We start from the raw sequence: 21,598 nt of genomic DNA, 5'->3' as shown, positions 1-21,598 counted from the left end.
CTACGCACATATTCTGCTTTATTTGAATGAACAGATAGTCTATAAATTTTCAAGCAAAGGAAGACTGAAGACTGAGTCGGGGATACATTGCAGCTTTATAACACGGTCAAAATTGAATATACTTCTGAGCAATATCTCAAGTCTTTGGTTTACCCTTCAAACAGCTACTCAATTCCTCGAAGTCATTCTTTTCATTGAATACTTCAATTTTTTTTAACAATATACATAACTTTTCTTTCGCCAGGTTACGAATAAAATAACCAACGTTTCTATAACTCGTATAGAAACAAACAAATTCAAACTGTATTTCCTACGAACACAAAACTACCGGTCCAATATTCCAACAACAAATTTTCTGCTTGTCAGCTAAAAATATCTTTAAATATTTTTTGGGGATTGACGCGGGTGGAAGGAATGGTGGATTTGCTGCAAAATGCTTTGGTTGCAGCATTGTAACTTTCGTACTCTTATGTTTGTTCATAATATGTTTCCGGAAACAACTCAAGAAAATGTTTCCAATTTCCCTGAAATATGTAGACAACAAGGAAAGAACAAAGTTTGTGCACAGGTGGTATGCCCAAGACCCCAAAGAGTATCGAAAGCTTTGAGTGCGTTGGAGCTTCAAAGTTTAAAGGCGGGAGAGTCTTGTTTTCGGATAGAAGAGGTGGAGAAATACAAAAGGGAATCCACAAGACCTTTTAGCTGTCCATGGTCCAACAGAGAGGATACTTTAACTACCACAGAACCTTGCGAAGACGAGGCCTTTCAAGACGTGACCCCACCGGAAAGGACGGAAAATCCTATGGTGAGAGACCATTGGTTTTTATTCTCCAACCGAACAAGGTGTGGTTGTGCAAAACTTTCAGAATGTCCAGCAGGCGAGGTATTCAAGCACAATGCAAACCTAAGAAGAACTGGCAATAAGAGCCCAGCGCTATCTGTGTAGTATCTGTAAGTTATTCAACACAACAAAGTTGTGGCTGTTGGAAGTTTTGAATGTACATATATATAGTATAAATAGAGCAGTAGGATAGTACGTTATGTGGGAAAAGCCACAAGAAAATGTAAATATAATAGTAAATATTTAGAGCGCATGTAAAGTGTTGGAAAAATTGTTTTACAATTCATGTGATATTTCTTGTATATATTTGATATTTTCGACTGATACGAAAACTGTGAGAACCTCAGACACCTCATTGTCCAATGGTCAATGATTCGTTTCATCGTCAGAGGATTTGGTAGTTCTGGAAGAATCAGACTCTGAACCTTCAATGCTTTCCTTGTTCAATCCATTATTTTTGTGTAGTTCTGTAGTAGAACGACGACGATAAGACGTATGAAATGCTCTTGGTTTTCTATCTTGAGTTGTATTCCGAGATTGTAAATCGCTTCTTATACGAGAACCAGCTGAACGTCCGCCTCCTCGCTGCCCCCCTTCCTTATCTTTGGACTCTCCTTCACTAGAGCCTTCATTATTCTCTTGTTGTTGCTTTTGTTCCAACTCTTGTTTTTCCAATTCTTCCTCCACTTCTTCTCCTAACAAGGGAAGCCGACGACTCACTCGAACTCCTCGCTTTTCATCAATTTCGATTACTCTAACCTTGCATTCATCTCCAACTTTCATAATCTTATCAATAGACTCTACACGTTCTACTCCAACTTCTGAAATATGACACCAGCCTTCCTTGCCTTGGAATAATTCTACAAACATTCCAAATGGTAGAATACGAGTAACTCTTCCAATGTATTCCTGTCCAATCTCCACACGCCTCACTGAATTCTCCACCATATCAACAGCCCTTTTAAGCGTGTCCTCATCGGAGGATGTTATAGAAACCAAGCCATCTTGACCAATGTAAATGGAAACTAGAGCTTCTCCTCCACAAGCCTCAATAATATTTCTAATGTGCTTCCCTCCAGGACCAATTAACTCACCAATTGACTTTGTGGGGATTTGTAAAGCACAAATACGAGGAACAGATGCCGGAAGATTTGGCTTTGGCCTCGGCATGATATTCAGCATGCTCTCGAGGATTTTGCCTCTCGCTTCCCTTGCTCGATAAAGTGACTGACGAAGTACATCCATTCCAATACCTTCCATCTTCATATCCATTTGTACAGCAGTTACGCCATGTGCTGTTCCAGCAACCTTGAAGTCCATGTCTCCCAAAGCATCTTCAATGCCTAAAATATCTGTGAGAATGGCAACCTTGGAACCATCGACAATCAATCCCATTGCAACTCCTGAAACTGGGTTTCGAATAGGAACACCTGCTTCCATTAGAGCCAAACATCCACCGCAAACTGAAGCCATACTAGAACTACCATTACTTTCAGTAATGTTGCTTTCCACTCGAATAACATAAGGAAACTCTTCTCTTGAGGGAATAATAGGAGCCAATGCCCTTTCAGCAAGTCTACCGTGGCCTATTTCTCGTCTTCCCGGTGGTCCCAACTTGCCGACTTCTCCAACAGAAAAAGGAGGAAAGAAATATTGCAAATAGAAACGCGACTTCACTTCACCATCCAAAGTCTCATAATGCTGCGCATTCTCTTCACCTCCCAAAGTAGCCACAACCAAAGCTTGAGTTTCTCCTCTGGTAAATAATGAAGATCCATGCGTTCGTAGTAAAGGGCCTTGAATAATATCGATTGGTCTTATCGTATCAAGATCTCGCCCATCCGGTCTTATCTGTTTATCCAAAATAAACTGTCTCATACGTGAAGACAGCACTTTCTTCCAACTCATCCTTAACTTGGCATCAAAGTACTCATCATCATCTTCTATAGTATGAGCAGTACAATCATTCTCCTTCCATCTGGAAATAGCAGCATCTATCACTTGTGTCCTTATCCGTTCAATTGCTTCATCTCTTTCTTTCTTGCTAAAAACATTTAATGCTTGATCCAGTTCTATTCCAGCCAACGAGTCAACTAGCGATATCATCTGTTCGCTAGGAACTATGATCTTTCCTGGAAACTTGGCTTTCCCGGCACGCTTTACCAAAGAATCAATGGCTTCACATATTTTGACAATGGAAGAATGTGCTGCTTCTACTGCAGTCATAAGAGTGTCTTCCGAAACAAACTCGGCGCCACCTTCTACCATTAAAACTCCATCTACAGTACCCGATACTACTAAATCAAGTTTTGCTGTAGACAATATTTTATTCTCCGGATTGATAACAATGCTATCTTCCTTATCGATAGCAACTCGAACTGCAGCTACGGTTTTCTTCATTGGCACCGAAGACAGTGCAAGAGATGCAGAACATCCACAAATAGCCAATACATCAGGTAGATGAACGCCATCATAAGAAAAAACATTGGAAAGTACTTGAGTTTCATAAAAATAGCCTTCAGTAATCATAGGACGCAAAGGCCGGTCTATCAAACGTGAAATGAGAATTTCCAAATCTGAAGGTCTCCCTTCTCGCTTATGATATGCTCCAATGGTCTTTCCAAGTGATGAGAAACGCTCGAAATAATCCACTCGGAAAGGTAGAAAATCAGTGGTCTTGATGTTTTTGGTTTCCGTACAAGCCGTACAAAAAACCATTGTGTCTCCATCACGAACGACTACTGCGCCTCCTGCTTGCCTTGCAAACCTTCCAGTTTCAAATGACCAAATTCTATCACCTACTTGAACAAATACTACTTCATATGGTAGAAACCCCCCTTTACCACTACTTAGCGGAGCAACTGGAGCCTCCCAATAGACTGCCGAGGTATCAGCGCCATTCTCCACAGCTTTATTATTGGTATTCTCTTTTTCGATTGCTGGCTCAACATAACTAGAGTTTGATTCATCAAAAGTGGGTAAAGACGCAAGAACAATTCGAGCAACACCCCTTTTGCAACTTCTGTCTGGACTAAAAACACTATTAAAGAAACTACTATAACAAAATTGTGGTAGGAATCTACAAGCACCCTTTGTCCAAAATGTGTTTTTATGCAAAAGTGACTGTGGTGAAATAAATGACCAGCAACTAGCAACTCTGGCTCGTTGGTGGTCACAAGTTGGACAAACAACTCGAACGGGCATCCCGTCAATCGATTTTTCTAAACGTAACAGTTAGATGGCTGCCATCCACCATCTTTCCTTTGCAAACAACAAATCATTTAATAAGACAGCACACAACTAAAAACTAAAGCTAATATCTTGAAAGTACTCCTTAAGAGAGCTTCCAGACCTGATCGAATTGGAAATGTAGTAAATGATGCCAAGTTTCCTTGGTACTTCTCCAATTGATCTTCATAGTTTCCATTGCGGGCCTCTCAAAAACTTCGTTTATCTCTTCCAGCGTCAAATTTTTTGTTTCTGGCATAAATAATAACAAAAGTATGCCGACTAAAATGACGATACCACAGTAGAAACCTGCAAACACTCCTGTGGATGTCATCGCTTCAGACATTTGTTTAAAAGGGTACGTTGTAATGAAAGTGCCCGTCCAATCACAAAGTGCCGCAATACTCACTCCATAACTACGAAGATAAGTAGGATAAACTTCGGAAGCAAAAACCCAAGGACCAGGACCAAGACCAGATGACCAGAAGATAGTATAAGTTATCATTCCCCAAAGATAAATACCCAGTCGAACTCCCAATGCTGTGGCTTGGAAAGAAAAACCTGTGATAAATAAGCCAATGCAGACACCAGGAATCAGTGTCAGCGTCAATGACCTTCTTCCTAATCGATCCATCAAATAGATTGCAGGAATAGTTGACAAAAACATCACACCGCCTCCTATAAGACTAGAGTTAACTGCCTTCTGTGCAGTTAATCCAGTTTCTTCCATCAAAGAGGCTTGATAGTATTCAATGGAGTTCACTCCTGACATCTGCTGACCTCCAAGTTGATAAATAACTGCAACAATGAGGGCTCTAAGACATCTAGGCCGTCTTAGAAAATCGAGCAATACAAGTCGGTTTCTTGCTTGTTCAAGTTCATAAAGGACAACTCTCTCCATAACAAAGAATTCCTTTCGTTCTTCGTATGTGTCAAAGCCTCGCGCATGTTTCCAAACTAGAAATGAATCAAGTTTACGACCCTTCCTCATAAGCCATCTTGTACTCTCGGGTAAGGTAAACATTCCAAAGAATAATATTGTTGAGAATAACAAGGAGCTTCCAAGCATCCAACGCCAATTTCCAGAAACTCCATCAAAAATAGCGGCAATAATATAACCACACATAACGCCAAAGGCAACCATGCATTGATATAGAGATACTAATCCACCTCTCCATCGAACAGCACAATTTTCAGCAATATAAGCGGGAACTGTTCCAGACAATAGACCTAGAGCAGAACCAAGTATCATTCTTCCAGGTAGCAATACTCCAAAGGAATGTGCATCCGCTTCTAATATGGCTCCCACTGTAAACAGTATAGAAGCAATGACAATAGCATATTTTCTTCCGAAGAGATCATTTGTTGGCATGATTCTGCAAATATTAACGTAAGTATATGTATCTAAAATAACACTTACATAAGTGCACCAAATATAGCCCCCAAAGGTGTAAAACCAACAATCATGGACATCCTAGAGCTATCAATATGCAGATCTGAAGGGATATATAGGGATGCTCCACTAATAAGACTTTGGTCTACTCCAAAAAGAAAGCCGCCAATACTGGCCAAAGAGGCCAAGAACCAAATGAATTTTTTAGGCTCTTTGAAGAATCTTGCTGCAAAATACGGCTTCTTTCCACTTTGCATCAACTCCCTTTCTAACTGCTCTAACTCTTCTTTGAATTTAGCATCATCGGCCTCAAAATAAACGCCTGCATCAATGATATGAGCTTCAGTTTCATCGAACTTGTCTTTATCTTGAGAAGGTTGTTCATGCGAAAAAATCTCACTTGTTTCTGTTGCTTGTTGTACTTCCATATTTGTAAATTTTCAAACAAAAATCTTGGCGTAGTCTTATTTTAACATCTTTCATTTGCGTAATTTCTCCTCATTACAATTTCTCTTCAACGGAAAGAGCAAGGCGTTTGTTGCTCAGGCCTGATTCAATTGTCCATTGGATATTTCTATCATTACCTCTGGACAAAATGCACAGCTCGGATTTCTTCACGAGTGGCAATGGAGGCTATCAGTAAAGAGCCCAGACCTCCTGAGACAAATACTCAAACAGGAACTTTCGACATCAAACAAGTCTTACAAGATAGTACAAAACGTCAGGTACATGCTGATAATCAACTCAAGAAACTGGCGTCCACCGATCATTTTAGGACATGGGTTTGCAATATCTCATAAACAAAAAATATCGTTCAAGATCTCTGTGTCCTTCTACAATTATACCTGAAATAACTGCTGCCACATTATCACAAACGTCCTCTATCGCCTTTGGTTTAGAGGCAAACTAAGCAGCATTATCTTTACTAGTTACTTAATAATGAGCCTTAACTCCAGCAGGATCTCTTCCAGCCAATAACAAACCACTTTTCAAGTCAGCTACACAAGAAAATAAGACTTTACATAAAGGAGTATAAAAATTCTGATGATCATAACATTGACTAACGACTAACAATCAGAGTGAAAGCATAGTGCTTTCCCTTCATCTTAGGCATAAGTGATTGGCATCTCTTTAAACAATCAGGTTCTCATTATCCAACTCTTTTTCTCAAATTTCTTCGTGATTGTAAAGTTCACCGTAGGTTACACCCCAGACCGTCGGTTCGTTGTTGGATATAGAGTTAAAACGACGTTCAGGAACAAATAACTTTGAGATGGTAAATGACGCTAGCCTTCTTAGTTGTACTCGAAATAGCTTCTTGTGCATCTTTTCGTCAACCTGAAGAGTGCTCTATTAGAATTCTTATTGAAACGATATATAAATATACCCACGAATAAAAATATCTATTCTTGTGAAAGATCATCAATGTTCTGTCACTTTTTTATTTTGTTTCCTTATGAACTAGATCACTGACAAGCGAATCACAGTTTATGCAATCAACAGAACAAACATTCATCTATCTTCTATGACAAGTTTTGGACACATTATCCTCGTTGATAAATCCAAACCTTGCTCCATTTGCCATGAATGATATTTTCAAATGCTTCAATGCCATTTCGAAAATTCTCACGACAAACATCCCAATGAGATCTACTGTAGATTATATTAATTTCTTCCAAGGTCTTTCCTTTCGTCTCAGGAACAAACAGAAAAGAGAAAATCCAAAGCAATACACAGATGCCGGCGTAGAAACCACAAAAGAGACCAGTTGGAGTCAAGGCGCTCAACATTCTGGTAAATGGATAAGCAGTAGCGAAATTGGACAGCATATTGACCACTCCATTCAACATGACCCCGTGACTCCTCAGGTAAGTGGGAAAGACTTCCGATGTTATCACCCATTGGGCAGGGCCCCATGAGCCCCAGAAAAGGTAATAAGTACAGATACCCCAAACATATATTCCTTCCTTCACTGAAGTCTTCGTTGCAAGGAATGAAAATCCTGTAATGAAGTCCCCTATCACAATACCGGGTAAAAGGGTAAGAATCACAGCTCTTCTTCCCCAGGCATCCATAAGAAATACAGCAGGAATTGTGGCTCCAAAGTAAACAAATCCTGGGCCCATACTGGTATACAAAGCATTATTTGGAGACAGTCCAGATTTTTCCATTAAAGTGCTCATGTAATAGCTTATGGAGCTAATTCCTAAATTGGGTGAGAATCATATAAACCAAGGACACAACAGCTGCTCTTCTACAACGAGGCTTTGTAAGAAAGTCTTTCCAAACAACTCTTCTCGCAGCTTCGTCTCGTTCCTCCGTAACAACTTCTTCCATGTAGAAAAATTCTTCCTTCTCCTCTCTATCCTCGAAACCACGAATCTTTTTCCAGGTAAGGTATGAGTCTATTTTTCTTCCTCGTCTCATGAGCCATCTTGGGCTTTCTGGGAAAAATATCATTCCTATTAGTAAAATAATAGAGAAAAGGCAGCAAGACCCCAGCATGTATCTCCAATTCCCTGAAACTCCATGAAAAATAGCAGAATCTGCATAGCCAAGTAGCATTCCAAAGTTGATCATAAGTTGGTAGAGGGATACCAAACCACCTCTCCATCGTTTCGTAGAACACTCAGCAATGTACATAGGGACAGAGCCCAATTCAATGCCTACTCCGATTCCCACAATGAGTCTAGCGCTAATAAGCATGCCATAGGATTGCGATGCTGCCTCCAATATTCCTCCTACCGTATAAAATGCTGCCGCTATCATAATAGTTGGTTTTCTTCCAAGAGACTCATTCAACAAATAAATCCTTTTTAAAAGGCTCAGAAATGATATTCTATGCCAAAAAGAAGACTTACATCAAGGCTCCCAAGACGCCTCCTAACGGCATAAAACTAACAACTTGTGATTCCTGTCCGCTAGACAAATGTAGGTCTTGGGGGAAGTAAAGATTGGCTCCACTGATAAGAGTAAGGTCTATACCATACAGTAATCCACCAGTGCTTGCAAAGCATGCTAACACTGCAGTGAAAACCTTTGGATTTTTCCAAATGAATAGACCGAACGGCTTATTAATACTTTCTTCTTCCAGACGGCGTAGTTCCTTATCCATCATCTCCAAAGATTCATGACTCTTAGAAAGCTCTTGCATATCCATTGTCTCTTCGATATCATTGTTTATGGTAGAAGACTTTAAAGAAGACGTCATATCTCTTTTCTATAAGATTCTGACGGTGCTATTTGCGAATTCAACTTAAACAACGAAGAGAATAAAATAATTTTTTAGAAACTGCGTTTCCCTCATTTAAACAAATCCAAGTTGCCTCACAATCCAAGAAATCAGAGAAGGTCCAGGGGACATTACTATGACCAATGGAGCAAACCAGACAGATTTCTCAGGCCACTATTCGCTGAGAATTTACGAAGGATAGACTTCTTTAGATTCAAATTTAGCTATTCCGTTTCCGTTGCCCACAACCTCATTATCATATCACTTCTATTCTCTAGTTAGAATCAAGAGCGTAAGAAGTGAAGAGGGGTCGTTTAGAGTAGCCCTTGTTGTGAAAAGATAGGATCGATGGAAGAGCTCGGGTCCATCCCAAGTCAGCTGTATTAGGCATTTTCCTAGTCTTCAAAGAATCTTTTCATAGCATGCTATGGCATAGTCATATAATCAACGATGAGAACGATTTCGATGCCCTTCTTTTTCTTTCTCTTTCTTTTCGTTGGAGTGACAAGAGAATTGTAACTACTGTATTTAGAATTTCACATTAAAATAATCTAATGTCTATTGCCATAAAAAATTTCACAGCATAACTATTTTCCATGCCGAGTCTACAGATTCGACACTGCGCCAGCAATGAATGCACATTATTAAGAATGAGAGGCAAGAAATGAATTCTAGGTAAATCTAATAGCACTGTCTACGTCAAGATTTTCGTAAGAAACAGTGATCTGACGCAAGGAAAGAGTAAGTTGAGACAGGTAAAGTAAGGCAACAGGCCATGTACCCATGAATATTTATAAACGTTTATAACGGTTAAGCTCAAACAACAGTAGTCCAAATGATAGCATCCAGATACAACCAAAGAAAAAATAGATAAATAGCAAACGAGTTCAAATTACTGAAACTGTAGCTAGTTAAAACGGCGTTATCTTTTATGATGTCATGTAGGCTAATTATCAAGCAAAGCATTTGAACCATCGTTGATACAGAGAAGTAAACATTGAGTCAATCACCTCTTGGATGACAAAAAAGTGTTTTTGTCAGCTTTCTAGGTAGAATGAGCAATCTATCAATGGTTATGAAGAGTTTCTGTGGACTCGAAGGAGCCAAACGTAACCAATTTTTTAAGATTGAAACAATTTTGCAATAAAAAATGTATTGTTTGCGATGCATCGAAGCATCATTTGTAAGTCGAATTCCTACCTGCTAAATAATATCCTTAAACTCCTTTTTTCGTTGCCAAAAGCATGCTAGATTCGTTATGCAAGCTACTGATACCTGAATACAATTTTTCTAGGCCTTTCGCTACTTGAAGATGTTTCAAACAATTGAGACCGGAAAACTCTCATTCGAAATAGTTCACAAAGGAATAAGCTGCTTTATCTTATGTATGTATGTATATTTGTATCTCAGACTTTAATATAATTATCAAGGAGTGCTGGCATTGTGCCCAAAAGTAGAAATGCAAACATCCGAACACGAAGGTCTTATTCTGAATTCTTCATGATGCTCGTTTTAAGTTTGATACAATGCAAGAATGACTTTTACGTGTTGTGACCAATGCATCCAGGAACAAAATCTTTTTCAACGTAGCAAATGCAAGAAACATACACTTGTTAGAATAAAACTCGACATTGCAGCGAACATAGTTCCATTTTAATCTATTGTTGGCAGACGAGAAAATTTTTCATTCCGAAGACATGTCCAAACTACATTCTATTTATCACTGAGAATATCCTTTGTAGTATAAACTCTAATTTAGTTATTATCATTGTAACAGCCACATTGATCCGCAACAGACTGCGTAGATTTCTTTTTAAAACCAAAAGAAAGATTTAGGAAACACAGAGAGGAGAAGACTCAAAGAAAAGCACAAATATCTAATCAAGCGAGTAGCATCCAACATTCTGATGACCAAATAAGGGATGGAATACCTGGATAGCATAACGAGTACTCCAATGTAACGCCATTAGTTCGAAGATAAATAAGAAACAATTCCGAATAATTGCCAAATTAGCAAAAGTTCATGAACCCAAAAGAATAACAAAAGCAAGTATCTCATGTATAAACTTTTTCATCGACAGAGATCTTAGTCGAAAAAGAGGCAAGTTCCGGAAATAGAATACGAGGGAATCATGTTAAGAGAGGGTGCCTTTTTTTAGAATGGTCCATCCATCGGAGATATTTGGAATACTTCAGAACAAAAGTAAACAGAACCCAGATTCGTACTAATAATGTACATAAAAAGTTGCTACATGTGCATGTCCTACCATATGGCAAAATTAATTGTAACTCGATACATGGATACAAGAGCCTCTTCCATCTTTTATTTAGAATAGAACCCAGGTAAAAACCAACGAAGCAAAGCCAAACAAGGATTCCATTGCATAATACTACCGAGCAGTTTCCAAGATTCCTCAAGTAATTCTAGGCGCTACTATCCATCATGCTAGTTTTCTGCCAGAAACTCAGTGAATAAATAATTCCTTTGACAATTTCCAGAAGACTTAATATAATAGAACACTAGGGTAACTGCTCTGAACACTCACGAATTCCACACATAGAAACCTTGCTAGTAAAACAGGCAATGAAAAATGTAAATACTTTAGGGTCTTTTTCAAAAGATGAAACTCGATAAAGTAATTTCAAATTTCCTGGCCTTTCTAGTTGACTTTTTAATTTGAATATTACTTGTGACAAAGGAATTTCTAAGCGAACTTGAAACAATTCTTTATAATACATATATAACAGTTTAATAACTGGACAAGTTCGAGACAGTTAAGTATACATGCTGATCTAACTCTTAAAACTTCATATACGACTCTCTCTCTTTTGATATAAGAATTCACTTTGCTATAATATTCCTTCATTTGCGATCACACATTTCCATATATATATATATATATATATATATATATATGCACTTTGCAATACGCAGTCAATCCCACAACTCTTCAAGTTTGCAAACTGCTTGATTTAAAGCTAGCTATCTGAATCTTTGCAGGGATTTTAAAAACAATTTTCTCAAAAGCATTCCACAGAGAGCTTCTGACTCCTTGTTTTTCAACAGATAAGATAATTGAAGAAAGTCAAAGACAAGAAGCTGCGGTTCCGACAAACACCTTCTAGATTAATACATTTCCGACTAAATCAATTTGGAACGGTTAAGCACTGGTCGCAAAGGTCCTTGTATAAAAATAAAAATACAATGTCTTTTTGACTCTCTGAAGCTTTTCTTTGGGCTATGCTAAAGCTGTCACATCAAAACTCAATCATACAATTTCATTCGTTCAAAGATCAAACTTCTCGATGCGGCATATGTACGCCGTATCCACATCACAAGAAGTTTCGATAAAATGAACAAGCAACATTCTTTGACCGAAAGACAGCCACAGTCCAACCACTCTGCAGATGACCTAAGAAATATATTCGTTTAGAATCCAAAAAAATACACCAGAAAAGGATAACCCAGTGGCTCAGAGGTAGCGACATAGTCTTTCTTGTCTCTCATATTGAAACTCAGCGAGATTCCCAATAAGACAAAACATCCTTGCAGAAACAACTACACTCTATCTTGTGAAACTTACCGAGGTTTTTCTTTCTATCAATCATACAGATGTGACAAAGGAGTAGTCCCTTTTATGATAACTATAAATATATGGGTTAATAATATGAAAAAAATTTTCTAAAAGAATAAAAGCTCAGAGATTCGGAGTTCTTCAAAGCTGTCCTCAGTAGCCAAGCGTTCAAACTCTTGTTCTCATCCTTGTTATTACATACTAGATTTGAGATACTCACGTTTAGTCCCCACTTATGAATTAATTTATCTCTTTGTGACTGTAGAATCATTGCTTCAAGTTCTCATGAGAGGCTAAGTAGCATAGTAACAAACCGTCCTCTCGGATGGTTCGTCGTCCCAAACATGAATTACTCTCTAGCTGAAGGGGTTGCCAACGTCCTCTTCATTAGAATGGAATTACAATCTACTATTTCCTTCTCATAATAAAAATTGTGTTTTATACAATGAAGACCGTCAACAACATCTATCTATCTGTGTTAATATTCGAGAATAAGCAGAGTTCATCTCTGCATATGGGTCTCTCTGTTAACAGCAACAAATTATGCTAGTAAAGTGAATGATGTCTTAGAACGGATTTTCATTCATGCTCCGAAAGCACTCTTTCCATTCTAAATCTGTACTATCATCCAATGCAATGGTTTTCAAATTCTCTTTTTCTTCAAACAAATTGACCACTTTCTTGTTTTGTGTGATATCTTTGAACTTAGCAGTTCTGTTCTGCGTTGGATTGAAATCATCTTCCGCATTGAAAAAACCAGACTCGTCAAAGATCTGTTGTAATGGATAATCATTCTGTTTCTCAGCACATAGAGCTTCAAAAGTTGATGTACTACAGTGGTCAGAGTCATTCGTTTCAGCGGGTAGTATAGAAGCCTTATCTTGCTTTGTCTCTTTATGAAGGTTCTTCTTCATTTCCGAGAAAATCGAATCAAAATGAACAAATATGTCCTTCAAAAGAAGATTCAACTGTTTCTTTTTGCTTGATTCGAGCTTCTTAAAGGCTTTACTGCTTTCTATGCGAAGGAAACACCGTCCCAAGTCAAAAATTAGCCTAGCGGAGACATTTCTACCACAAATTGTTGACAGGAAGATTTTCTTTAAATAAAAATTCAGTTGACAATAAAACTCATTCGGAGAGATATCTTCTTGTCTGGTGACAGCTTCCAATATACTTAAAATGTAGGTAGACGAGCAGACATTTTCATTTTCTTCAGTGCCCTCTGTTTGTGAAAACCTCCGAATATTGTTCTCAAAATTACTAGCATCCTTATCGACTTTTCTTGTAAGAGGTTCCACAGCATGCTCAGTAGTTACCGAACAGACATGTTCTCCATTAAGATTGTGCTTAGCATTTTCTCTCATTGAAAGCTCAGAGGTAGGCTTGAACTTAGATTGAACTGACTGCAGTTGTAATTGTTGCTGAGGAATGTCAATATCAAGGGAAAAATTTCAAAGTTATGTCTTACTGTGAGGGTTTCTAATCTGGTTTCTATCGCTTCCAGTTTTCTAGACAGCGCTTGACACTCTGTACAAACATATTGACTTCTTTTTGAATAATAATTTTCACTATTCTTTCCCGATTCTATATTGTAAGTGGAATTTCTTTCTGACCGCAAGTCTGCGACGTCTGTCTTTCATTTGTATTCTCAGTAGGAGTCTATTTCCCTTCAATGTTGCCTACCTCAATTCGTTCTAGAGCGCCATAAACTTGACTTCTGGTCACAGCTTCTCTGGAAGCTAGCTTTACAAGTGCGCTTTTCAAACCTTTATTGGCACAGAGTTGTTTTTCGATGTTGTACTCAGCTGTTCTGAGTCGTACAGCGAGGTTAGCTAGACTACCTGCTTGGGCTTCTAATGAGCTTCTTAAAGCAAATAGCTCACAGTTGTTGTCTTCCCAGCTCATACTGATTCTTTTCAAAGTTCTTCGAGCAAAAGTTTTCAGAAGCTGCTTCGTACCAAAAACTTCAAATTATTCAGCAATCCGGTTAACCCGCCAATGATTTATCGTATTTAATTAAAAGTTGGGTTGATAATGGAAACGACAATAATTGTTTGACTTGCCAGCTAATTATAATATTCTATTTACTCGGAGTATGATCAATATATTCAGAAAGAGTCCAGCCTTCTTCCATTAACTTTCCATGCACATGATGACTACTCGGAAGTATATCTTTTTGGGCAACACTTAGTCCTATGCAAGAAAGCAAGTTCCCACCGTTGATAGGGAATATCACCTACAACTCTCTTACTTTTCGAAGAGTTGCAGGTTTAGAGATACCCCAGTCCAAAGATATCATGGTTGAGAAGTAGCATGAAATTTGCTTGAACTTGTCATGCACATTGAAACTATCTTTAATATATTTCTATTCAAAAGAGAATAACACACACGCATATATATATACATATATATTATATCAAGCTGTTTGTTGGTCTTGTTTTTACTGTATTGTCTAAATTCGTACACTATTTTCATTGTTTTCAATAAATTACAGGCCGACATCGACTGATTCTTCTTTCCGACTCATGAAAACGATCAGAAACTGCTCCACAAAGCGAATTTTCAAAGTTCTATTATTCCGACTCATCACAGAGAATCGTGTTTGGAACCATTTTCAATCGCAAGTTCAAGCACAAATGAATAAGAAATTGCCGCTTTCGGTCCTTAAGCAAAATGAAAATTATCTCATCGTAATCTTCTTCAACAATCGTGTCAGCTCAACTTGCTAAAGTCTTATTTGAGGGTTCATTGCATCAGAACTTGCATGTTTCACTCGTTTGATCACTACTCTTCTCATTACAGGAAACTTTGTAAAACAGTCTATTCACTCTAAGATTGGTTTCTATTGCAGGCTCTACTTACTATAAGCAAACTGCCATTATAAGGCGAAACAATGTGATTTCTCGAAAATCATCGACCACAAGTTAAACAAGAAAATAATGATGACGAGACCATAAGGACTTTCAGTAAGAAAGTAAATTCCACTTTTTAATAGTTTCGCAAATTTTCTTTCAAACAACAAGTGAAATAGCCGCTAATGTACTTCACAATTTTTGCATCTCATATGATGATGGCTTTTCTTTAACAAGTTTTACCGAAAGGACGTTAAACAAACTTTCTGGGTGTTGAAAGGATACCACTTTGGGGTCATAAAGAAAACATCACTAGAAAATATTCTAGGCTAAGCCGTACTACATAAAAAGGAAATTTTTCGTAGCCATCTCTCATAAATATACGTCCAATTAACTCCTTACGAAATATTCCTCTTGAGGTGCTCTTCAGTATAATAGCAGACGACTCGAAAGTCTGACAAGTAAAGTACTCAAGGACTCTCTCCAAAACTGCTCGGTGTCTTGGGTTCTACCCTTGCCTTTTTGGAAAACAGCCCATTACCCTGCTTATTCACGTTATCTGGACTCGAAAGACTAGAAGACGAAAAAATCCTATCCGACTGTCTTAACTTGCGGGTTGGTCTTTGACTGTTCTCTGAGTCACCACGGTACTTTAAAACGTTGTCCCAACCGCGAACAACGTTTCCAAAATGCCAAGACTCTTCCAAGTAGGATGTTTCCAGTTCATATATTTGTATCTCCACCTTTTTCAGCTTTGCCTCCAAGTCCCTTTTGCCACGGAGAAGGGCTTGAACTTCCGGCGAAACGGAACTGGAAGCGACGTTTTTACTCTTTTTTGAATTATCTATTGAAAATAAAGCTTCTGAATCACTTTCCACAGTTGCAAGTGAAGGACTTTCAGGGTCCTCGTCATAGCTTTCAGATGGTATCGAACCACTTGCAAAAGATGCCATTCCTGTAAAACAAGGACAGTGAATCGAAAAACGAGCTATATCAAGGGAACGATACAGAGAAGCGGATCATTTATTGCCAAGATGAAATAATCAAAATGTTGCCTTGAGAATATTGTGGAAAGTGACAAGTGTATCTTTTCATTCTTTAAGAAACAAGTTCGCACGTGCATGGATGTCATTACAAATCCATGCGGTTTTTTGTATTTGTATATATGTGGTATTGAGCATTGAACAATGAACGTATTTGAAAAGGCGTCAAAGAGTTTGCAACGTATGGGTTCTACTCCACATAAATACCTTGTGGAGTTTGAACTTAAAAGGTTACAAGGGTTGATGGAATATTTAGCTATCAAAAGAGAAAGTGCTCCAGTTAGTGTCACTGTGTCAAAGGGCGGGAAATCAGTGTCAAGTAGACCTAGTAACAATGGCGTTTGGAACGAGAAACTCAGTATGCAAATAACCCTCTTTGAAAAGGCTTCAGGGAGTGAAACTTATTTGGAACCGAAGAAACTAGTTGTAGAAGTTCACTTGGTAAAAGCAGGGAACAAAGTGTCAGTCGGGCGTGCTGAAATAGACATCGCTTCTGTCGCAGCCATCAGCGGTGAAGTTAGCTCCAGAGAACTTGAGTTGCTTTTAAAAGGCTCTTCTTCCAACTCCTTTCGAGGCACGGAGCTGAAGCTTTCCCTTCGAATGACGACCAGTGGTTTGCGTGCAGATACCGACGGTACTTCGTCACCAAGGAGTTTAGGTCGAAGCTCTACGCAGTCTTATTCAACTATGGCTAGTGATGCTTCGTCTCCACTCTCAAGTAGCACCCCAGTTGAAACCCCCTCTCCTAACTTACACGGAGAAAGGTCTTTACCAGTCCTGCCAAGGCTGTTTACTTCTTCAGACGAAAGAAGATTTAGCTTGTTCTCGAAAACTGCGAATTCGAAAGTATCTCCAACCGAATCTATGAAGCATCTTTCGAATAGTTCTTCTCGACAGTCAGCAAATGATGAGAGGGTATCATCTACACAAGACAAAGTCGCAATAGAAGGAGAAACTTCTAAGAGTCCCCAGACTAGAAGTTCTTCAAGAGCGAGTTCTTTATTTGGTTCACTTAGGAATAAGGTGAATGCCGAGGCAAATGAACAAAGGCGAACTCCACAAGGAAGGAACGATAGCTTTAATACAAATATATCACCGAGTTCTCAAGAAGTGTCTGATTCATCTGTATTGCAAAGGAGTTTTTCGCAGTTGTCGTATTCAGGAGAAAGCCAAATGAATGATGTAAATATTTTAAAAGAACAACTTCGCAAGGAAAGAGATCGTTCAAAAGCTATGGAAGAAGAATTGAAGCGTAAAGATGAACAGATGAGATTGAACAAACTATCCTATCAAGGTAAGTTTTGTCCCGTAAAAGTACCTTCTTCTTAAATTGTAGACAAAGAGGAACTTCAGCAACTTACCTCAATGTTGTTTCAAGAGAGGAATAAGCTTTCAGTTGTTGAAGAACAGCGTCGAAAGCTTCAACAGGAGCTGAATTCGATGAGAGAGGTAGGTAGTTGATCCTTTTTAATTTTGCTATGTTTATTATTATTTGCAGAAAAATGTATCAACAGATGATAGCAAGAAAAAGGCGTCTTCGACAACATCGTTATATGAAGAGAATTATCGGTTGAAAGAGGAGAATCGTGAGTTGAAAGAGAAACTTGAGTCCCTGGATAAATACTCTTATTCTAAAATGAATGACTCCCCTGTGAATGTTAATGTTACGCCTCTGCTTGAGAAGAATGATACAAATGGAAAGTATGATGGGTAAGTAACTTGATGACAGCCTGCGAATGATGCTTGATTGTTGTTATTTAGGCCATTTACAGTAGGACAGCTAATACAAGAACTGGTTTCAATGAAAGTGAAATACGCCGAGTCACAAAGTGAGTTGGAAAGAGAGCGGCAACGCATGCGAAACGTTTCTCAGATGTTGCAAACGTCAAAGCGGCAGAATAATACAATGGCGTTGGAAATGTCACAGTTACAAAAGGAAATTACGACTCTTCGACGAGAAACAGGAAAAAATATAGAACAGCATAATGTAAACTCGCCTTCGAGTAAGCGCATTGCTGCTGATAGAAGTCTTGACATGGAATATCAAGTTCAAAATGATGATGTTTCGTTACGAAGGTTAGTCAAGAAGAAGGCTAAGGGATGGAAAAAAGTTTTTCATTAAGAGTGAAACAGAGACTATTTCATTTGTATATATTTTTGAAATGAAAATATGTATTATTTTTTGTTATATAAGCTCTGTCGATTAGAGGAACACAACTAGTAAAATGATTTCATGAATAACAGCCTAGTTTTGGATTTCATGTGAACTTGAACATCCTTTTTTGTACATTTGTATTTTTCTCCTTTGGGTTCCTTGTATGAGGTTATTGAATGCTTACACGATGCCTCGAGTCTTCAATAAATAGCTCGAGTTGGTACCGAAAATCTTTCAACCCATCAAATTGGGCGATTCACGTCGTCATGTCAGAAACAACTCAAGTAAGTTTGGCTTTTTTGAGAACAAAGTTATTCTGACGTAATTTTATCAGAAACAGGCCAAAAATGATGATGAAAATGCTTCTGAAAAAGAAGGAAGACGACAAGATAGACCTGCCGGAATGATTCCTTCTGCACAGGAAGACGAAAGGGCCGTTGAAGCTAGCAGTACGCTCACAAAGGAACAGGAAATTGAAGAAGCTTTGAACGTAAGTACGGAACCTAATGACCTAGAAAAGATAACTATATCGTTTTATAGTGCCCTTGTATACAGAAAATGAAGGAAGGTTCTTGTGGTGAACAGTTTATCGCAGCATATCGTTGTTTCCTCGAAAGTGAGACGGAGCCCAAAGGCTCTGGTAAGAAAGTTGTAGTGTATTATTTCGATAATTTTATTAAAAACTGTTAGATTGCGTGGAATACTTTTCTTCGATGCAAAAGTGTATGGTAGAGCATCCGGAGGAGTACGACTTGGATAGTGACACAGATGATTCGGACGATTTCGATTTGGGCGATGAAGAGGAGCCTGGTCATCAGTAACTGGAGGGAATGAGCTTTTTTTCAGAATTGGAATGTAGTTTTTACAGTTTTAGATACTTGTGATTATATCTATCTCCAAGTTTCACATAGTATGTTGTATGCATTGGCTGTAGCACGAGCTGAATGTTTTTGAAATAAATGTGCACCTAATAGGTAATGGCTTCCATAGAGGATTGTACAAGTTTCAAAATATACATAGTGACACATTGGAGCCTCAGCAACAAGAATAGCATTTCCAAAGGAATCCATGAAGAGATGAAGCTAGTTTCTTTCAGTTGCTCTAGTCACAAAATGAATCGGCTCAAGTCGAATAAGTTCTCAATGAATCGAAAAAATACTTTACGTCAATTCGGTGGTGGTCCATGTTCTGTTTGTTTCAAGTCTTGTTACGAAACATATAAATGTTCCTCTTGTCCTTCTGTCCAAACGCTATTCAAAGCCACTTTTTTTCGAAGAAGGTTACTTTTCTATCTAAACCAGTATACCTAGAAACTTGGAACAAGGACCAAAGACTGGTCAAACTTCGCGGTTTGCAGTGTGCCGTTTCGGACGAGAACGATTGCTGTTCAAACATCAAGTCTTTTGAAAAGAGAAAGAAGAGACAATTTACGTCAGAAGAAGATAAACTAATTATACAGCTGCGTGAAAAGGACAAGTTATCTTGGAGAGAGATTGGCAAGCGACTCAACAGACACGGATATGTTTGCAATATAAGGTAATCTTTGCCCGGAAAAATAGCGTGTTACAACTTCAACTTGTGTAATAGATATAAATACAATCTACGGAGTCGCAATTCCGTAACCTCTTTCGGTGGTGACAAGTGGAGTCACTTAGAGGTGCTGGTCAACGAACTGGGTCCAGACTGGAAAAGAATTGCCGAAATATTACAGTTTTCAAAACCAGAAGAGGTTCGAAATAAGTAAGTAACTTTTGTCTTTTGTTAGCATTGGTGACAGGAGGTAGATATTCCGAACTTATGGCGAGAAAGAAACAGTATTCAGTTATGCCCCTGGCAAGTGAAACAAGCAGTGAAGAGCAGTGTTGGGAACAAGTTTCGAAGGAATTTCCTCAAGGAACTACCAAACAAGCCAGACCTAGGTATTTTCATTGTTTTGGTCTTCTCAGACCCTTGCAAACGTTTTCATAGCTCCTTGGAATGTTTAGTACCTGTAAACAGACGGCAAGGTTCTTTTACTGTAGAAGAAGATAAGTTCTTATTGGAACAGCTGAGAAAGTATGGTTCGGATTGGAATCGCATTGTGGAAGATTTTCCCTGGAGAACTAGAAGGACTGTCATGAAACGGTATTATCTCATTTGTCGTCAACAAACGAAATATTAATGTTTTTCTTTAGACTTCAACAGTTGTCTATGAAGTCGGGCAGTTCACGCGGTCGAAAGTTAGTTTGGACTGAAAATGAGGACAATTTATTAATTGATTTGTTTATACAACACGGTCGCTGTTGGTCACTAATTTCTAGAAGTTTGTTTGGGAAGTCAGCTTCTCAGTGTCTTCGAAGGTATTTTTCTTCATTATGCACTTTAATGAAAATGGCAATTGAGTAGCGTCATTAGATTTCTCAAGTTGCGAAAGGATGGGAAAGTAACGATAACTGAATGGACTCAGAGTGACGATAAACGACTTGTTTGTAGTGTTGGTTTATACAATGAAAACTGGCCTTTAATTTCAAGGGTTCTTAAATATTGGTCGTATTCAGAATGTGAGAGACGGTAAGCTGAAAGTAGCTCTAAGATATACATTTAAACAGGATATGGTTTTTGATTAGATATCAAGTGTTGCAACGGGAGAATAAGGTTCGCCTGTTGGAAAGAATGGTAATGAAAGAAGTACGTAGAGGGAAATCAAGTGAACTTTTATCATCATGTACCATTCATACTGATGAATACGGCTTCTTGAGTGAAGGATGTTCTTCATCCTTACAGGAAATATTTTTTGGTTAATAGCTCTGGAGATGTGTAAATAGAGAGAAACAGAATTGCGTTATTCTTAATTGAGAGTTGGTTTTTGTCTAATGCAACAAGTGTCATTTTGTAATGGATCGCTTAGCCATTGGGTTGTATACGGTTGGGAAACAAAAGAATGTTATTTCGAAAAGTTTCACAAGGGAACATTGTTTAGTAAAGAATGTAGTGACTATCTTAGTATGTTTGTAGTTTTGATTCGAGTTTGGAGAGCTACCAAAAGTTCGCTGTGAAGCTTGTGTTCTTTGGATTTTCTTAGAAAGTTTCTATTGTCATGGAGAGTAGATCAATTAGTGTCATTTATATGTTTTTCGAACTGTACAACATTGAGGATGAACAATTTTGCTACTTCTCCTCCATTTGGTTGCACATAGCAAGCTTTGTCACTTTTGCAACGAACACACACACAAACATTTGCACGTGCGCGAAAGAAGGCTACATCTAAAATATTCTCGTTTTCAACCAACGACCTGTAAA

General features: G+C 38.3%; 11 protein-coding genes across 12 annotated transcripts; 4 read left to right on the top strand and 7 right to left on the bottom strand.

The window, feature by feature from the left end:
* Window positions 1–2: 2 nt before the first annotated feature.
* Window positions 3–456, bottom strand: Gasu_33110 (uncharacterized protein). The gene is made up of 2 exons (XM_005705767.1): window positions 315–456; window positions 3–269 (listed from the first exon to the last, which is right to left on the bottom strand). The coding sequence occupies exons 1-2, from the start codon at window positions 449–451 to the stop codon at window positions 137–139; spliced, it is 270 nt and encodes an 89-aa protein (XP_005705824.1). The 5' UTR covers window positions 452–456; the 3' UTR covers window positions 3–136.
* Window positions 457–466: 10 nt separating this feature from the next.
* Gasu_33100 (uncharacterized protein) lies at window positions 467–1,111 on the top strand. Its single transcript, XM_005705766.1, has one exon. The coding sequence runs from the start codon at window positions 470–472 to the stop codon at window positions 944–946; it is 477 nt and encodes a 158-aa protein (XP_005705823.1). The 5' UTR covers window positions 467–469; the 3' UTR covers window positions 947–1,111.
* An 8-nt stretch (window positions 1,112–1,119) lies between these two features.
* On the bottom strand, window positions 1,120–4,076 carry Gasu_33090 (polyribonucleotide nucleotidyltransferase). The gene has a single exon (XM_005705765.1). It carries the CDS (start codon window positions 4,043–4,045, stop codon window positions 1,208–1,210), a length of 2,838 nt encoding a protein of 945 aa, XP_005705822.1. The 5' UTR covers window positions 4,046–4,076; the 3' UTR covers window positions 1,120–1,207.
* A 30-nt stretch (window positions 4,077–4,106) lies between these two features.
* On the bottom strand, window positions 4,107–5,926 carry Gasu_33080 (MFS transporter, SP family, sugar:H+ symporter). Its single transcript, XM_005705764.1, has 2 exons — window positions 5,490–5,926; window positions 4,107–5,445 (listed from the first exon to the last, which is right to left on the bottom strand). The coding sequence occupies exons 1-2, from the start codon at window positions 5,888–5,890 to the stop codon at window positions 4,176–4,178; spliced, it is 1,671 nt and encodes a 556-aa protein (XP_005705821.1). The 5' UTR covers window positions 5,891–5,926; the 3' UTR covers window positions 4,107–4,175.
* Window positions 5,927–6,855: 929 nt separating this feature from the next.
* On the bottom strand, window positions 6,856–7,606 carry Gasu_33070 (MFS transporter, SP family, sugar:H+ symporter). Its single transcript, XM_005705763.1, has one exon. The coding sequence runs from the start codon at window positions 7,586–7,588 to the stop codon at window positions 7,007–7,009; it is 582 nt and encodes a 193-aa protein (XP_005705820.1). The 5' UTR covers window positions 7,589–7,606; the 3' UTR covers window positions 6,856–7,006.
* Window positions 7,607–7,615: 9 nt separating this feature from the next.
* Window positions 7,616–8,806, bottom strand: Gasu_33060 (MFS transporter, SP family, sugar:H+ symporter). Its single transcript, XM_005705762.1, has 2 exons — window positions 8,324–8,806; window positions 7,616–8,274 (listed from the first exon to the last, which is right to left on the bottom strand). Exons 1-2 carry the CDS (start codon window positions 8,671–8,673, stop codon window positions 7,662–7,664), a joined length of 963 nt encoding a protein of 320 aa, XP_005705819.1. The 5' UTR covers window positions 8,674–8,806; the 3' UTR covers window positions 7,616–7,661.
* Window positions 8,807–12,270: 3,464 nt separating this feature from the next.
* Window positions 12,271–14,316, bottom strand: Gasu_33050 (uncharacterized protein). Its single transcript, XM_005705761.1, has 3 exons — window positions 13,953–14,316; window positions 13,738–13,902; window positions 12,271–13,690 (listed from the first exon to the last, which is right to left on the bottom strand). The coding sequence occupies exons 1-3, from the start codon at window positions 14,172–14,174 to the stop codon at window positions 12,836–12,838; spliced, it is 1,242 nt and encodes a 413-aa protein (XP_005705818.1). The 5' UTR covers window positions 14,175–14,316; the 3' UTR covers window positions 12,271–12,835.
* Window positions 14,317–14,905: 589 nt separating this feature from the next.
* Gasu_33040 (hypothetical protein) lies at window positions 14,906–16,126 on the bottom strand. Of its 2 annotated transcripts, none has more exons than XM_005705760.1 (1): window positions 14,906–16,126. In XM_005705760.1, exon 1 carries the CDS (start codon window positions 16,072–16,074, stop codon window positions 15,592–15,594), a length of 483 nt encoding a protein of 160 aa, XP_005705817.1. In that variant the 5' UTR covers window positions 16,075–16,126; the 3' UTR covers window positions 14,906–15,591. The 2 variants fall into 2 exon arrangements, with proteins under 2 accessions (XP_005705817.1, XP_005705816.1); XM_005705759.1 differs by having other exon boundaries at window positions 15,166–16,126.
* Window positions 16,127–16,286: 160 nt separating this feature from the next.
* Window positions 16,287–18,421, top strand: Gasu_33030 (uncharacterized protein). The gene is made up of 4 exons (XM_005705758.1): window positions 16,287–17,458; window positions 17,507–17,613; window positions 17,663–17,874; window positions 17,926–18,421. The coding sequence occupies exons 1-4, from the start codon at window positions 16,309–16,311 to the stop codon at window positions 18,284–18,286; spliced, it is 1,830 nt and encodes a 609-aa protein (XP_005705815.1). The 5' UTR covers window positions 16,287–16,308; the 3' UTR covers window positions 18,287–18,421.
* A 125-nt stretch (window positions 18,422–18,546) lies between these two features.
* On the top strand, window positions 18,547–19,349 carry Gasu_33020 (mitochondrial protein translocase, MPT family). The gene is made up of 4 exons (XM_005705757.1): window positions 18,547–18,603; window positions 18,654–18,809; window positions 18,860–18,959; window positions 19,010–19,349. The coding sequence occupies exons 1-4, from the start codon at window positions 18,586–18,588 to the stop codon at window positions 19,138–19,140; spliced, it is 405 nt and encodes a 134-aa protein (XP_005705814.1). The 5' UTR covers window positions 18,547–18,585; the 3' UTR covers window positions 19,141–19,349.
* A 127-nt stretch (window positions 19,350–19,476) lies between these two features.
* On the top strand, window positions 19,477–21,591 carry Gasu_33010 (Myb-like protein). Its single transcript, XM_005705756.1, has 7 exons — window positions 19,477–19,855; window positions 19,907–20,059; window positions 20,104–20,238; window positions 20,288–20,443; window positions 20,494–20,658; window positions 20,714–20,869; window positions 20,926–21,591. Exons 1-7 carry the CDS (start codon window positions 19,542–19,544, stop codon window positions 21,098–21,100), a joined length of 1,254 nt encoding a protein of 417 aa, XP_005705813.1. The 5' UTR covers window positions 19,477–19,541; the 3' UTR covers window positions 21,101–21,591.
* Window positions 21,592–21,598: the final 7 nt, after the last annotated feature.

The sequence above is a fragment of the Galdieria sulphuraria genome (assembly GCF_000341285.1).
Source record: "Galdieria sulphuraria unplaced genomic scaffold scaf_26, whole genome shotgun sequence".
Classification (NCBI taxonomy): domain Eukaryota; phylum Rhodophyta; class Bangiophyceae; order Galdieriales; family Galdieriaceae; genus Galdieria; species Galdieria sulphuraria.
This window is presented reverse-complemented; position numbering and strand designations above follow the sequence as displayed.